The 18,397-nt window shown below is 36.8% G+C and overlaps 1 protein-coding gene across 1 annotated transcript in view; it reads right to left on the bottom strand.

The window, feature by feature from the left end:
• Positions 1-793: 793 nt before the first annotated feature.
• The window catches only part of LOC124789875 (tyrosine-protein phosphatase 10D-like), a 361,743-nt gene continuing 344,139 nt past the window's right edge, over positions 794-18,397 (bottom strand). The window contains 1 exon segment of the mRNA XM_047257389.1: positions 794-2,598. Within this exon segment, the coding sequence (XP_047113345.1) occupies positions 2,567-2,598 (32 nt within the window). The 3' untranslated portion in view covers positions 794-2,566.

The following is an 18,397-nucleotide window of genomic DNA, read 5'->3' as shown; positions in this document are numbered from 1 at the left end:
AACGATCCTGTCTGAGAGTAATTTAAGAAATATAATTGTAAGGCACTGTTAATATTCTGAGATACGTTTTAGAACACATACGGCTGAACTAGCATCAGAGATTTTTCTTACAGTATCACTGATAACACGTTACTCTTATACTAACAATACTTCACGACCAAATGAGTTGATTATCTTCTTTATACCATTTGCTAATATTCCAAACAGAAACGCAAATATTTTCTGTCTATCTTTTGTTCATTTCCCAGTGGCTTATATTTGCTCACTTACAAAAATTGTTGGTAACTGCTTCATTTTACTTATCTATGAATAATTGCACTTTACTGACTTAATTAAATTTACATATAATTTGTGAGTCACAGAAATAACCACAATAATTATAAAGTAGTTCATAAAAAATAAATTCAAAGTAGCAGACTTTCCTATATTGCAGATGTGTCCTGATCTATATTTTGGTGTGGCTTCCTCCTTCCTTCTGCATCTGTATCTATAGTTCCCTTTCCTTATTTCTTATTTGTCATTTTCTTTTGATGAAGAAACTGTCTTAATTGCCATAAAGCTGGAAATCAGTGCCTGTTTTTATTATTATTATTATTATTATTATTATTATTATTTCATGTGTGTGTTAGCTCCATGCTTTTTTTGTTCCAGTATTAGTAGTTGTCAAGCTGACACAACTTTCTTTCATTCAAAACATATTACATATGCAATATTACTAAGTGAACATATTTTATATAAGTGAAACATAAATGCTAAAAATAAAGTACAAAATTTCAGAATGTAAACAATTTGCACGTACAGTCTGGTTTCTTTATTTTATAAAAAAATCACGTGTTCATCAGATTCCACATGAGTGAAGAAATGAGACTAAAGAAAATGACAAAAAATAAAATCATCATTTGGAGCAATTTATATCATTATTTATAAATAGGCCTGTATGTTAATGATAGAGACAACAAGAATTATCACAACATGAAAAGAGACAGGAAGCCAATAAACAGCACTTACACAACGAAAGCATGCACACAATGTTGTCAAACATCCTTAAAAAAGACACAAGAAACTCTTTCTTTCCAAATTACATTCCCTGTATCTTTCCAGCATGACAATAGAAAAGTCAGGCTTATAGGTCAAATTTATTATACAAAAATAATATGCTGTCCAACAGTAAAATAAGTAAGGTGTTCCATGGTAGATGCTCAACATTATGATTCCATGCCTACATGAAGATAGCTTCTACCATAGTGCACCGAGACCAAGGAAAGTACATCAGAGATTCATCAGTCAACAGCATCTTATACTTGAGTGCAGCTCATGGCACTATTTTCATTTGCTGCACTGTAACCCAATACTTAATTTGTGATTGTACAATGTACAAATAGCTGCCTTATTAAATGTTGTCAACCCTAACGTACTGCTGAAGGCCACTAAACAATATCTGTTTATCTCTCTTAACTTCACAACAACATTCACATGCCCCTCCTCAGTCACTTCTCATTATTCATTAACTGAACTTTGCAATAAAATTAGTTTTTTCATATAAAAAGCTATAAATGGCACAAAATTATATTGACAAATCTGTTGATTTATTGCTTATTGTTTTGTGCTATGAATGTAGTGATTTAGTCAGAAAGGAAACAAGATCAGAAAATGAATAATGCAAATACACTGACATCAGATGTGGGTTTCCTCCAGCATAAGCCAGCTCCAGATCATAGGCACTCACCAGTGAAAGACAAAGTATTTCCCTGTTATTTCTACTCTTGTACATTTTTAATCAAAGCTGCCACACGAATCTGTTCATAGTGTTTATCTGTATATTATTTACTACTTGAGGACTATTGTAATAATAGAAATAATACTGGGCTTCTATTTTAAAGATAACAACAACATGAAATGAGAATTATCAATCAGTTCAACATTATGAACAGGGATTAATTTCCATAGAAAATGAGATTCTACATAACATTCTCCCACATGTATACAGCATTTTTCTTTATACTACAGTTAAATAACATAAGGAAATAAGGAATGTATCTGGCACAAAACCTGCAAGCACAGGACTGATTTTCTTTCCAAATCAATACTGCAAAATTATGACAGCCACAAGTGTGACATATAAGAAACAAATCTTAAAATACCTTTTTGCAGAAACTTTTCCTTACAATAAGGCCACTAAAATATAAAATACAGCATGAAACTATTATATTAAAAAGTCATCTGTCAAAATATATAATATCACCTACATGGAAGTTATTCTGTAGCAAACTGTTGCTGAGAGTATTTTTGACACACACATGGAGACATTAAGTTCAGTTCCTCTAACACACTGCAGATTCTTATTGACTCTTTATAGCACCAATGAATATGCTGACACTGTGGTCACCAAAAACTCTGCTTCATTAAAAGTCTTATAAAATATAAAAATCCATATGTTTCATTCACTAAAACACGTTTTAACTGTAAAAGGTTGTAAGAAGCTCCACCATATTTCATGGAAATGAATCACAGCAGCCCACAATAACTTTTTCAACCACCATTATTGTCTTTCCAGAACTTGTACTGGTCACATCCCAGATTCAGCAATGCCCTCATCATCTGCAACAAAAAAATTATATTATATACAACCAGTTGTGCAATTTTTTTAGTTAGTGAAATAATAGGTAACATTCCGCAGCATCTGATTTGCACTGAATCTATATAATAAAGCAACATTCCTTCCATGCTGAAACTCATTACATGCAAAAGCGAAGTTTTATTTAATTTATTCCAGTTTTGGGAAAGAGCTTCCTTTCAAAGTGTCACTTTTTTTTCTCTTTATATATAGTCATTGTGCACTGTTCTGTACACCTTCTGAAAATGAGTTCATATTAACTTTTTTTTACAGTTGTTAGTAAGTGGTGGTACACATTACATGAAAGTGAGAGAATGGACTCAGAAAAAGGTGACCATATAGCAACTTCATGAAAAATTCAAGTCACACTTCAAAAATACATACATCAAACAGATTGTTAGGAAACAGATATTGCTGCACAGGAACACTTTGAATTATATGGTTACTTGTATTGTCAATCTAGAATGGTGCAGATTATTTAGACATTAAGCCATTTTTGCTACATTTATTTGCGAGTGAGACAAAACTAGCGGGTAATACACTGACATTTAGGATAACAGCAATTCTTAACATCACCTTCTTAAGAGAAAACTGATGGCAAAGTAGCTGTGCTCATTAGACTGACATGACATTGGTAATAAAATTGGTGTACTCTTGCTGTTGCATATGGACAGCTTACAGGTGAGAATTTCTACATCATTATCATCATTATGGGTTCGCAGCACCATGATGCAAGATATGCCATGTAATCTTGGTAATCTGGATATACTGATGACAGAGCATCTATGAGAAATGACAGACTTTTCTGAGAGAGTAACAAATACTAGTGACAAAGTATGCTCGAGATGAAGTGGGGAGAGAATCACTTCTAGGTGACAAAAGACCAGGGCTTCCTTAAGAGTTGATATGAAAAGAACTTTAACAGGGAGAGAGTGAAATGTATTCTGGAGAAGAAAAATGATGTGTAAATTGTGTATGTAATAAAATAATAACTATTTCTTCTTAGCGGTGTAATGCAAGTTTTTATCATTCTGAAAAGTGAGAGAGTATTTTTTTTAACTGATCCCTGCATCAGGTGAAGAAGAATGGGATCAGTGAATTAGTCTTTACAGAAGGAAACCATTCAGAGAGTTTATGTCACAAATCAACTGTCATAAGTATGCCAGCTGCAGTAAGTCAGTACTGTTACTGGTTGTTGGAACGTTGGATAAAACACAATGTTTGTTGTATGTTTTCAAAGGTTGGCCACCAACATGAACAGCAGAATGGTCTGTAAGCACAAAGATGATGACAAAAGTCGTATCGCTCAATCGGTGTGTTTTATAATATTCAAATAAAGTGAATACAGCAGAAAAAAATGTGACAGATTATGGCTCCAGAGCTGCCTTAAAAATAGATAAAATATAAAATAATCAGTGTCCTGAATAATTAAAAATTTCTTGAAATCAACAAAGAAACATCATAAGGAAAAACAAAAAACATTGAAAAGAAGGCAAAGAGCAAAGCACTTAAAAAGTCTCGGGAAAATGAAGAATTTCACTATATTCCAGTGCTCAAGAACAGCAGTAATTTCGCCTGGTAGGACACCAAAATCGGAATGTTGTTTACTACGCAAGATGTGTGTGGTGTTGGGGATGAAACTGAATCACTTGAAAAACATGACACAAGAAAAGCAGAAAAGAAAAACAGAATGGCAGCAAGACAAAATATTATATAATGAGGGCAACTGATACAAACTGAAAGTCACATGTGTTTTGTTTTGAAGCTTACAAGGCTATATATGATAAAATAATATAGAAAAGGAATGCTTCTCAAAGAACATAGCAGATGCTTCAAGAACTTTAGAATTTCAAAAATGATAAAACTAGAGACAAGACTGCAAATAGAAGAGCTCTATAGAATATAGCATTTGAATCGTATCGTCTCTAGTCAGAAAAGTTATCAGATACTATTCTCATACCCAAGATACTGTCCATTTCAACAGACCAATTAAAAAAAAAATTCTCTGCTATAGGATTCATCCTTAGTGATGAGAAGACTATGGAAATTCTAATTGCTAAGCTGCTCTTAAAAGAGGAGGAATGATTGAAGAGTAATAGCCAAGAAGATAGTATTGCCTCTGATGTTCATTTTAACAAAAATAAAAGGAGAATTTAATCTGTAACAAATTTGGTGGACATGGAGGTATTTACAAAAAGTCTAATGAGAAAGAACACTGTTCTATATACAACAAAAATAATCACAGAAAAGGGGAGCACTACTTTAAAAACAAAAGTACAATTCAAGAACCAAAAACAAGACCTTTCAAGCTGCATCCTCACTGCAAAAGCACAAACCATAAAAAAAGACACAAATGAAAATCCAGCCACAGAAGAAAACAAGAAAGAAGACATCACTCAAAACATCAAGAAAGAAGATATCACCGAACAGAACATGAAAGCAGATACTTCATTTATTATGTGTAACTGCAACACAAGAGGTTTTCAGAAGAAGCTGATGAGAAAGAAAAAATGGTCATCATTGTTGGCAGTGTATGTACAGAACATTTGCATAATGAAACAGACAAGTTAACAAACGTAAAAGGTGTTGTGGAAGTTGCCAAAAAAGGTGGATCTTCGAAGCTAGGTGCAACAGGAAACTTTATTGATTGAAACTGCATTTTCAAGGATGTCGTATACGTTCCTGAACCGAGTAGAAATGCGATGCCTGTGAATGATATCACTGAAAAAAGATTGTAAAGTTGTGTTTAGTACACAGTCTGTTCAAATTTATACAGATAAAATACTTTTTGAAGGACCAAAAGCAAGAAATAGATAGCATGAAGCAACAATTAACAATTAAATCACAAATGCAATCGCTGCTAGCAGAAGGAGAAAAACAAGAATGGCATAAGAAGCTAGGTCACCAAGTATAAGTTGTACTTCAAAGCTCAAAAAATGTGTGATGGAATTCCTAATAATTTACACTCAGCGGAAAAATGGTGTGAAGCTGATGTGAGAGCTAAACTAACAAGAAAGCAATTTTCTACTGTGAGAGAAAGAGCAATGTGACAACTTGAAATAAAATATACTGATATCTGTAGAGAAAGAGACACTCTAATACTTAATACAGGCTGTATTAGATGATTTCACTCATTTCTATGGAACAGCTCCCAGTGTAAAGCAGTCACTGATATCTGGCATATTGTGCTCAGCAATGTGTTCCTCCACTGTGTGATCCTCTGCTCTTTGCCACAGTATGGCAGTTGTCCTCATGGACAAATGGTTTGTGGTCATGGCCACATAAAATACTGAGCAGAAATTGCAGCAGGCAACATGATTACATTCACAGGTAGCTCTGCCTGTGAGTTCTCCATGTCATCGGCAATGTGTGCTGCACGAACTCACCATGCCAATGACTGTGTCGCATTCCTACCCCGTGCACCTGCTGCCTCTTCCTCCCGTTTCTCTAACCCTCCCGCCAGCTCCCGACCACCTTTCTCCCTTCAAGCACTCCACCCCACACAAGTCCAGCTGCAGGACTACAGCCCTGGCACAGTTAGCCCTACCTGTGTGTGTGTGTGTGTGTGTGTGTGTGTGTGTGTGTGTGTGTGTGTGTCACACACATAGACATTTTTACTCCTAAATTATTTACATTCCACCAGCACATTCCATTAGCATACTTACCTCTTATAACTACATATTTGCACAAATTGTGAAACACAGGTTGAGTGGAAAGATATATGTACAATTCTGATATCACAAAGTAGATGGATGAATTACCCAAGAACAAGATGGTGAGCTCTTTTGGCTCTTGACTGTTATTGTCACTGAATTAGTTAAAATAAGTTTTAGTTCATTACAGTGGTTAGTAGAGAGTCATACAATCCCAGCAGTTGAGATCGGGTTGCAGAGCTTGATGTGTTGCAGACTATCTCACATAGCAGCCTACAAAATGTGTGCATTGATTCATCTCCATTGACAGCTTAATGGTCATCACAGTTCACATGCACATCCCCAGATGTATAATATATGAATCTTATGTTATTAAAGAAAAATTAATTTCAAACTTATGTGATTAATTAAGTTCCCCCTTTTTGTTGATAATAATCCCACTAATGGAAAGATGAGAAATGACAGAAGAATGTATAGTTGGAAACTTTTTTCTGGCCTGTATGACAGGAAATGTAATTTCACAGAATGTTGTTTAATTGTGAAGAATTTTTGTTAAACAGTGAATATGAACATGAATAAATAGTAGCTGGATTGACATACACAACATGGAGAAGTTAATGGATGGATTTTGAACCTGACTGCCTAGATCATTTAGCACCAAAATACTGGACTCTAGTGATCTGTATACAGAATTTCAAAAGTTGAAACCACTGCAAGTGGGACTTTGTGTCAGTTTACTTAACCACATAAAAAGAATTTTTAAAAAGTTATGTACTGAATATATAAGTAGTGTTTGTTGATTTGTGCAGTTTTAATGTCAGTGATAAAACTGTCATTTCTAGTAAATATACATAAAATTGTTTTTTCTATGTTTCTGAAAAGTGGCTTTAGCAACATTTCTTGAAAGTTTGTTTACTATATGAATTTATTACATAATTACTTGACAACATTTCAAATGGCCACCACCAGACCATGACTCATATGCATGAAAATGCATGAAATAAAGCACAAAAGGGTAACAGTGAAAACACATATCACACTGCAATTCAAGTACTACGAACTATCTGCACTGAAATTCGTAAGAATATAATAATGTTTCCAAGATAGTTATTTGTAAATGAAAGAACAAAAATTACAACACACTACTTGTTTTCTGTAGAAATCACATTCCAAATACAATACACCCCCCCACCCCCCGCTCTCTCTCTCTCTCTCTCTCTCTCTCTCTCTCTCTCTCTCATTTTCTCTTTTCTTCTAGCTGTTAATCACACTATTACACACTATTAATTTCATTTTTAAATTATTTTCCTCTTTAATCATCCTTTCCTTTCTGTTATGCCCTCCTATCAGCTCTGTTCTGAAGCTGTCAGTGGCTACCAACATACTATTTTTGGTTTCCTACTCTCTCTGACACCTTTATTTTCAGCTTTGTCTCCTTGTGCCTCACAAATGTGGGTCTCTTTAAACCTGGGGGCTAAGTGACTTCCACATCCTTTCCAACAGTCCTTAACCTGTTTTTCTTTTCTCCTTGAGGAACAAAGATACATGTTATGAAAGCTAGATACAGCTTTTTCTAATAACAAGAGCTCAGAATTTCACCCTCCTGAAGGTACACACCAACCAACCATTTTGTCTTCTTATAAGTTAACAGGCTTCTCAACTGAATTTTCCATTTGATTCAGATAAATTAGTAAATTATAGTATTTGTGGAGGGTCATACTATCACGTTAATTTCTGTTTTTCTGAACTACATAGACATGTTCCAACACATCCTGCACTCTTGAAATCCCCACGGCCTAAATCTCCATTAACCTGTTCCCACTGCCTCACTTTAACTCTTCCCTTCTCTCTTCCATTCACACCACTCCTGCTCTATCTACATCATTATGCTCTACCTTCTCCCACCTGTCTTCCTCCCCCCCCCCCTCATCACACCATGCAGGCACTCTCTCTCTCTCTCTCTCTCTCTCTCTCTCTCTCTCTGTTTTGCATCTCTCCTTTCTCTCTCCCACCTTTTTCTCCCTCTTTATCTCTACATTTCTCTTCCTCCACCCTCCCTTCCCCAATAGGCTCAGTATTCCCATCATCTACCTCTTCCTATATCTATTTTTGATTTTTTCATCTTGTTCTTTGGCCACAGTGTCATCTGTGCAAAATATCTGCCTCTTTCCTTGAGTCCTTACTTATTCCCTGTCCTCCCCCCCCCCCCCTCCCGCCCCTCCTACTACCATTAGCTCAGGCAATTGCTTCTGACGACCAGGTATCAATAATGAGTCCTGCAGTGGCCAAGTGTGTGTGTGTGTGTGTGTGTGTGTGTGGGGGGGGGGGGGGGGGGGGGGGGGGGGCGCTTGCACATGAGCTTTTGCTTGGAAAAAGAGTTACTGCTTGAAAGCCAGTGTGAATGCTATTTCCTCCATGCGTTGACCTGCTATAGGCGAATGGCTGCCTTTCCGTTATTTTATGTATTGTCCCATCCAGTAACATCTATTGTGTGTGTTTTCTAGTTTTGAAAAAGGTTTTTGTCTGAAAGCTTTATATTTTAGCAGTCTTCTTTGTTGTGCCTGTCTGCAACTTAACGCCACCTGTATGCGGTGAGTAGCAATCTGCCCGTTCCACATTGTTGGTATTCCATCCAGGTCTTTGCACTGTTCGGTTTCACCATAACTTTCAAGATTTCTGTCTACAGGGCTGCTCTGTCAAAGGTAAATTGTCCTCCTATCTGGTCATTCCAGCACCATACTGGCTTGTACTACAGCAGTCTTTGGAATTCTGTTAGTGTCTTTTCACTCAATATATACTTTCCATTTTAACGTGTTTTACTGATTTTCTGGATTTATATTGATGATTTCCAGCACCTTCCATAAAACATTACTTGACAGCCTGCCACAGATCTTAGAAATCTCTTCTCAGCATTGTTCAAAATTTCCTCTTGTGTTACTGTTTACTGCCCAGTTCTTGCTGCCACATGTTAACATGGAGAGGGCCATCACCTTGTAGAACTTTCTTTGTGTTCACTTCTGGGTTTTCTTCCTTACTTTCCTGTTAATTGTAACACATATTCTTAGACATTTATTTTTGATTCAGGTAATCTCCAATGTCTCACAGTAAGATATATTATACCAAAATAACTGCAACCCAGTACTAGTTCTACAATTTTATCATTTAACCATTTAAATTACTTCAGCTCACAAATACTGTTTCCCTTGGAAACCTATTGGCTTGGTTTCTGTAACAGCTATCACATGATTAAAATCTTTTGCTATATTCTGCGCAAGATGACACATGTAAGATATGGACAGAATGGAAGTCAGATTGTCAAAGGTAACTGACAGACATAAATATAACACAAAAATTTTTGCATTTATTGCAGCTTAGGGCTTACATTGAGACCCTCCAGGGTGGATGTACTTAGTATCATTTGCCAGTCACACAGGCATCTGGGATGAATGGTCAAAAGTTCAAACATTTTACAGCAGGACAGATTTTACAAGGGCAAATGCTGAAGAACAGAAAGAGACTGAGGTGAAAGCACAATAGAAGAGTGACAGAGGCAAACAGCTTAAAGCTTTCTGCTTTGTATGAGATCTAAAACACAAGACAGCAGTGGCAGCTGGTCTCAGTGATTTGCCCAGGAAGAATTCTAAGTACACGAGAGAGAGATTCAGATGCATCTCTCTAGAGGGGGATATGAGAGGCAGTCACATGGCTTCTTTCCCACGCCTCCTGATTGGGTACTGTAAGAATGCTGTGCTAAGCTGTGTCTTACAAGGAAACATCACCAGTTGACCTCATCTTTTAAAGGAGAAAAAGCACACTTGCAAGATATCGGCCCCAGCGATCTATCACATATGAAAATTTAGGCCATAATTCTGAAAGTACACACTTATGGCCTTCTGAATGCTTAGCTTTTATATTTTGTGTGCACTGACTGTTGGCATTCACTGCACTCTACTGCAGCCACTTTGTGTCTGACTGTGAAGTACTGTACAATGCAGTGAGCAGGTGGTGTGAGAAACACTTTGGTAATATGCTTTGTTCATTATGTCAAAGTGAGTGGTTTCTATCCTGTAGCTTATCCCAGACACTTTTATGTTGCCATTTGCAAATGCAGTGTAAATGAATGAAACAAATGAGTGTGTCAGTAAAGAAGCAGTGAAGCACTCTTTCTTTATTAATACCACTGCTGTGTGTTATTTTCTTTGGATTTTAAAGCTGACAGTATTACAGCTAAAATACATTTGACCTACTTTTTGCACAGAATAACGTGCTTTCTCGAACAAGGTTCATAACACATTTGGTGGATGTGTCCATCTCGCCCATCCTCTTTCCTTGTCTTCAACACCGTGTGAATAGGAGGACTCCAGTCGTCACGTCATGTACTGCATTTCATGCTCTGGCATTAAGCAGCTGCAGTGGAGTGGAGCCAACGAAAAACCACCGGTGTGCTTGAAAGTTTAAAATCTGTACTTTCATAAGGTTATACCTACATACTATCAGAGTTATGGCTCAAATTTCCATGCGGGATAAACTCCTATGGCTGATATCTTGCACTTGTGCATTTTCCTCCTCAAAATATGAGGTCGATCAGTAATGTATCCTTGTTGGCATGAGCTGTGTACTGCCCTTTGACTTTGGTCCATCGACAAAACACCCGCATAGTAGCATACGTAGCTGGCTACAACGAAATGGTACTGGACATGAAGGCCTTGCGAGGTGAAACAAAAATAAAAATAATTGTATTTTGGAGTCCACAATGCAACTGACAACTGAAGTTTTTAGTTTATTCAATGCTTATTGCAGATACCACACAATCAGCTAATAATTACGTGGTCCTCTGCAAATCTAGAGGTATTTAAAATCATATTGTCCACTTTCAAGTTATTTGTCGGAGTATTTTGTGCTCCTGTGCAACATTGTATATGTGCACTCAAAACAAAACTTCATACATTAGGTAGACATGCACTTTATGTTCCGCTGCTTTTTCCTTTTTCAATCAAATGTTTGAGAGGAGTGAAAACAAGACACCCTATAAATTACATAAAGGGTTTTTGTATGAAATGTCACAGCCAAACAAAGTGTGGGAAATGGACAAATGGAGTAGGATACTGACCAACAGGAAAGAGATTATTTGCTTAAAATAATCACAGGAATTTAAAAAAATTAATCAGCTATTTGAGGGAAAATTTTGTCTGTGGTAAAAAAAAACAGCAATTAACAAAAACTTAATTAGTGATCTGAGGAATAATCAAAATATTTCATGAACAGCTGCTGCTAACTAGGCAAATTAAATACCAAAACGTTCACTACTTCTATTTTGCACATAAAATGTTACATTTGTGTGGTTTCTAACTCTCACAATTGTTTCCTTTGAATCAAGTACTAGATTCAGGACATTTTGAGAACAGAAGACGCTAGGGAAACAAATGAGTTGTCAAAATATCTTGCTTTCTGAACAAAATTTGAAAATAAAATAGATACTTTGTAAGAGAGAGAGAGAGAGAGAGAGAGAGAGAGAGAGAGAGAGGGGGGGGGGGGGTTGTGACATGAGATGTCTAAAAGGAAAAAATAAAACAGATTAAAGAAACATGTGACACACCTCTGAATGATGCTAGATATCATATACAACAAATGAGAAGCATCACATGTTTCTCTAATCTATTTCATTTCTTACTTTTGACAAACCATTTCACAAAATATTTGACTGAACTTTTTTTCTTATATCTGGTTGGTACTGTTCAATGCAAATCTTACATAATGTTGCAAGCTCATTTGGCTATTTTCTTTTGTTTTCATTGACCACAAGTTGAATGTCTACTTCCACACCTGTAACATGAGAACACCAGAACCAATATTTCTTGTGATAAAAAGAAATGTTGTTGGTCACAGGCATTTCAATGAAACTGTGCCAGTTCTGTTGTATCCATATCTCTTTTTAGTATGTTTTCTTCCCAGATTAAAAAAAAATTGTTTTTTGACTTAAGTCTGACAATCTGAAAATATTCTCTCATTCAATAATTGTTCTTCTGTCAGGCATTTATTTGCTGACATTTCAAATGAGGATAATAGTTGCTGTCAGATGTTGTTCTTGATCAAAAACAGTGACTACCACTATTGGTAGGACAGCAAAAGAAACTATCAGAAGTGTGTAAATACGGCCAGAGTGCAGTTAGTAACCTAAGCATGGTTTCAAAATATTGCTTACATCATGTCTGAAATGGAAAGTATGCAGTCAACGTGTATTAGCAACTTTGGCTTATGGTAGCGAGATACTGCCTTTTAACATCAAAACATTAAAAAATGAAGATGTTTAACAACCAATTTGGCTTGGGAAATACTAGAAGAGACTGCAAAGTAAACAAATAGATCAGGAAACAGACAGGAGCGGAAGGAGTAATAATGACCGTAACAAAAATGTAATGGAGCTGAGAATGACACATACCCAGGCAGATGGATGGTAGATGACTAAAGGCAGTTCTTTGTTATGTTCTGAGAAATATAAAAAAACCGAAATGGTGACAGACTGGACAATTTGCATAACACGTTAAAGAATGTGCAGGAGCAGCAAGGGTGTGTACTGCCAACAACTGCAGTAAAATGACAAGTCTAAAGGAGACCTTTATCCAGCAGTAGATATTAAATGGCTTTAATATGATGGTGGTGGCGATTTATTAAACAAAACCACACTCATGGCCTTTTTGTTGTTCTCCCTCAGAAAGTTGCAATTTACCACCAGGCTGGAATATGCTGACCTACATACACACTTCTAGCACGGATGTCTAAGATGTATGGAAAGAAATGTTTTATGTAGAAACAGTCTGCATGACTCCTTCAAAGGCTTTGGTGAAGATGAATGACACAGACGAATGGTCTATATTGGCAATATACAATATCCTGTTTCAGAGCACACTTTGCAACAACACACTGGGACAAGAAATAATTGTTTTATTTTATGATCAGTTTTGGTATTACATTTTTTCAAATTTGTTGTTATTTGTTGACAGATTACTTTTCCATTTGTTCTTGATCTATGTCTTATTTTATTGTTCTTAATGTAAAATATATGTACCATATACATTATTTTCTTTAGACAGTTCTGCATTACATGTATTGACATAATACAGAGTAGGCGAAAACTCCATATTAAAAAAAATATACAGTTCTCCTCAAACAAAAGCCTGGTTTGAACATCAAAGTGCTTTACTAGGAAATGTCCTACACCCTTGCCTTCCCTCTGACCTTTGTACTGACCTGTTCGACCAACTCTAAGGGCCTCACAGTTTGACATGGATTTCGAACCAAAGTGCAATGCGCATTTTTCACATTAAAAAAAATCATTGTCGGGGTTAAAGAGGTGATACACGATAGACAAAAAATTCTAGGCATTGAACCCCCAGACCTTTGCATTTGTAATGTGACAGATACACATTTTAAACGTATTAAAAGTGCTGCCGGACCACGACTCGAACCTGGGACCTTTACCTTTTGTGTGCAAGTGCTCTACAGGCTGAGCCATCCAAGCATAACCCATGACCTATTCTCACAGCTTTACTTCCACCAGTACCTCATCACTGACTTTCCACGAAGTTTCAAATCAGTGCACACTACACTACAGAGTGAAACTTCATACTGGAAAATAAGCCCCGGGCTGTGGCCAAGCCACATATCTGCAATATCCTTTCTTTCAGGAATGCTAATACCACAATTACAGGAGTTAAGTTTGAAATGTAGGAAATGAGGTACTGGTGGAAGTAAAGCTGTGAGTCTGGGTTAGGGGTAGTGCTTGGATAGCTCAGGCAGTAGGACACTTGCCTGTGAAAGGCAAAGGTCCAAGGTTTGAGTTCCGGTTCTAGCAGACAGTTTTAATCTGCCACTAATTTTCAAATCAGTGCACACTATGCTGCTGCAGAGGAAAAATTTATTTTCAACATAACCATTTGGCCACCAAAACCCCTAAATAATTGGAAGGAAAATTACCTACCATTTGCTTAAATATAGAATTATTTTCTGTTTTCCGAATAGTGTTAATATAGTGCTAAGCATATCTATTTATTGTTCACTGTCAATAAAGAATGCTCACAGAAAATGCTTCTCACCTCCAGTGGCTATCATTATTTTTCTGACAAGAAAGTGAATGACAAAAGATAATACTGAATGAAGTAACGAAACACAACAACACAAGTACATGCAGTGCTGTTTAATGCATACCAAATTTTGACAGAGCAACTATGAAAAAAGAAGGCAATAATGTGCCAGAGAATAAGTTCAATCTACGTGAATCATATGACCACCCCATCATCAAAATACTTTGACAGTTTCATTTTTAGTGGTTAACACATCTGCAGTTGGCCTTCCATTCCAATGATAGTGTATGTGAAATGGAGAATATTTTACACCGACATTCTGCTGAATTTGAACTGATTTAACACTTATTTAACTGCTATGATTAGTGACTGACATTTGATTGCAGTTGACTCTCACACAAACCCAATATTAATCAACTGCTGCTGTCACATTCATAATTATTTTACTCAAGAACATGGAAAATTATAAATTTTGTCATAATTTATTGCACTATAATCTTCACGTCCCTCACAATCCCACACCAGGAACCTTAGTTTATGTGTCACTATATGGTCTATCTGATTTCTTACAATAGAGAAATTAACAGATGGACACTTGCTGCAGAACACTTAAGTAGTGCTTCGCATTTGTATAGCCTGAAACACTAACCCTTTCTCACATCCCCACAATGTGTTTACAATATCCTCTCAGTCTTGCCTTTCGTTTTCTATTTATCATTCACCGGCACCTCTCTATTCTTCAAGTCACTATACACTATGCAGTGGAGAGACTATAATGTTTAATTTTCTCTCTTAATTACAGAAGGGACAGAATGAATGACTAAGTACACCTCCATAAAAGCCTGGAGTTGGTTGAGCATTTATTCCCTGCAGCTGTTTAAAACCTGTTGTCTTCCAGTATTGTTCTTCCAACATGTTGTTTGAATTTTCTCGTTTATGTTCCTATCTCTGCCATTGATGTAACATCAGAAATTAGTTTTTATCTGCATGTGCAAACTAATATGCCTTCAAAAAATAAATAAATAAATAAATAAATAAAATAAAAAGTTCAGACGTAATAACATATGTTTATTCCTCCAGGTAAAAATTGTTCCATTTTTGCTGTTCTTTATTGTGCACATAGCAAACACATTTTCTGCACTTTTGTAGACACAATTCTAGTTTCATACCAGTGAGCTTTCTTGGGTTTTCAGCCTAATGATCGAATCTGACTAGCACGCCGGTGATGTACTTTCATGAAGTACAGTGCTCAGTAGATGTGAACATCTGGCTGAAAACGCAGGAAGACTCAAATCATCAACAGTGATAAAGAACATGAGGAATTACTAATTATAAGCACTTAAATTTTGTTCTACAAATCTTTGTAACTTTAAATGCACTATTTATGGACTGATTTCTGAGCGGATTAAAAAATGTGGTTTTTTTCAAGATGAGTGATATAATTTGGAGCATGGTTTATGTGTAGCCTAGCAAGAACATGGGCTGAAGAGAGGAAAGCCTTTTTTTAGGCTAGACGGTAGTATGAGGTGCTCTGATGAACACCCGGCAGTCGATAAGCAGCAAGAGAAGTCTGCTAGCATTCAGAATGAAGACACTTTGACGGCAAATTTTTTTTCAGAAAACAGTTGAAGTATTCATGATAAAGTTCTCGAACTTACTGCCCTCCACAAAAGTTCTCGCACTCAAATAATTCTTGGGACTGAGAGCTGGCTGAAACCCGAAGTAGAAAGCTCTGAGATATTTAGCGAGTCATGGAATGTATATGAGAAAGACAGATTAGAGGCCATAGGAAATATTGTCTCTATTGTGGTCAAAGTTGGGTATGACAGTGAAGTTACCTGGTCGCTTACAACAGGTGTAGGTGAAACCAAGTTAATTACAGGACATTTTTACCAGTCACCTGATTCCTCTGTGACAGATCTACAGTCATCAAAGAAAGTCTCCAGTCAATAGCGCATAAAAACCCAGATTATGCTAGGTGGATGTGACTTTCACCTGCTAGATGGATGTGACTTTCACCTACTGAGTATAGACTGGGATGTATATGGATTCACTGCAGGAGCTGCAGATAGATAGTCCCACAAAGTACTTTTGAACACGTTTTCTGAAAACTGTCTTGAGCAGCTAGCTCGGCAGCCCACACACAATGGAAATACCTCACACCCTTCAGCTACAAATATGCCGAACCTTATCAACAATGTCAGTATAAGAATGGGGATTGGTGATCATGATGTCATTACAAAAGTTAATAAATCAATCAAGAAGACTAGGAGAGTGTTTCTGCTAGATAGAGCAGATAAGCATTTGTTAGCATCTCACTTAGATAGTGAATTGGCATCACTTAAGTCTCAGTAAGATGGATGTAGAAGAATTGTGGGCAAAATTTAAGTACATCCCAAATCGTGGTCTGGAGAGTTACCTGGCTAATATGTGGATAAAGAATGGAAAAGATTCATCATGGTTTAATAATGATGATGCTGAGGCAGCACGTTTTGTATTATCGCGAAATATGGGAGACAGTGTCACAGAAATGATACAGGATTTGGGCTGGACATCATTAAAAGAAAGTCATTTTTCCTTGCGATGGACTCTTCTCACGAAATTCCAACCGCCAACTTTCTCCTCCGAGTGTGAAAATATTTTGTTGACACCGACCTACATAGGGAGGAACGATCACCACAATAAAATAAGGGAAATCAGAGCTCATACGGAAAGATATAAGTGTTCATTCTTTCCGTGCGCTATACGAGATTGGAATAATAGAGAATTGTGAATAAGGTTCGATGACCCCTCTGCCAGGCACTTAAATGCGATTTGCAGAGGCTTCACACTCTGTTCAAAAGAGAACGCACAAATTATGACAAGCTAAGGTTAGTACAGATTCATGCATCTGTGAAAAGATCTGTGTGTGAAGCATACAACTATCACCGTCACACCTTAGCCAAAGATATGCAAGAAAACCGGAGAAAATTCTTATCCTATGTAAAATAGCTAAGTGGATCTAAGACTTCCATTCAGTCCCTTGTTGACCAGTCTAGTGTGGCAGTTGAAGATAGCGAGATGACGGCCAAAATTTTAAATTTCGCATTAAACAAATAATTCACACAGGAGAATCATGCAAACACACCATTGTGACCCTCAGACAGGCTCCCGTATGGACGACATAGTAATAAGCATCCCGGGCATAGAGAAACATGAATTTCTTGTCCAGCACTAAGTCCTAAGTGATGAAAAAAGTGCACTTGACTCCTGTATATAATAAGGGTAACAGAATAGACCAGCAAAATTAAAGACCAATACAGACCTGCAAAATTAAAGACCAATATCACTAACTTAAGTTTGCTACAGAATCCTTGAACATAGTTCAAACATATTACACTTCCTTCAAACTGAGAAGCTTATGTCCGCAAATCATCATGGTTTTAGGAAGCATCACTCTTGCGAAACTCAGTTTGCTCTTTTCTCACGTGATATACTGCAAACTATGGATGAAGGGCAACGGGCAGAGTCCATATCTCTAGATTTCCAGAAAGCATTTGACACAGTGCCCCACTACAGGCTGTTAATTAGAGTACAAGCATATGGAATAAGTTCACAGATATGTGAATGGCTTCAAGCCTTATTAAGTAATAGAACCCAGTGTCCTTGACGGCGAGTGTTTATCAGAGGAAAGGGTATCATCAGGAGTGCCCCAGGCAAGTGCAATAAGACCACTGTTGTTCTCCTTATACATAAATAATCTGCCAGAGGGGGTGGGCAGTAATCTGCAGTTCTTTGCTGATGATACTGTGGTGTATGGTAAGATGTTGATGGTGAGTGACTGTAGGAAGATACAAGGTGACTTAGGCGCAATTTCTAACTGGTGTAATGAATGGCAGGTATCTATCTATAAATTAGGAAAAAATTAAGTTAATGTGGATGAGTAGGAAGAACAAACATTTAATGTTCAGATATAGTATTACTGGCATCCTGTTTGACGCAATCAAGTCATTTAAATATCTGGGCATAATGTAGCAAAGTGATATGAAATGGAACGAGCATGTGAGAGC

Source organism: Schistocerca piceifrons, chromosome 3, assembly GCF_021461385.2.
Source record: "Schistocerca piceifrons isolate TAMUIC-IGC-003096 chromosome 3, iqSchPice1.1, whole genome shotgun sequence".
NCBI lineage: Eukaryota > Metazoa > Arthropoda > Insecta > Orthoptera > Acrididae > Schistocerca > Schistocerca piceifrons.
The sequence above is the reverse complement of the archived record's forward strand: the minus strand, read 5'-3'. Positions and strand labels throughout refer to the sequence as shown.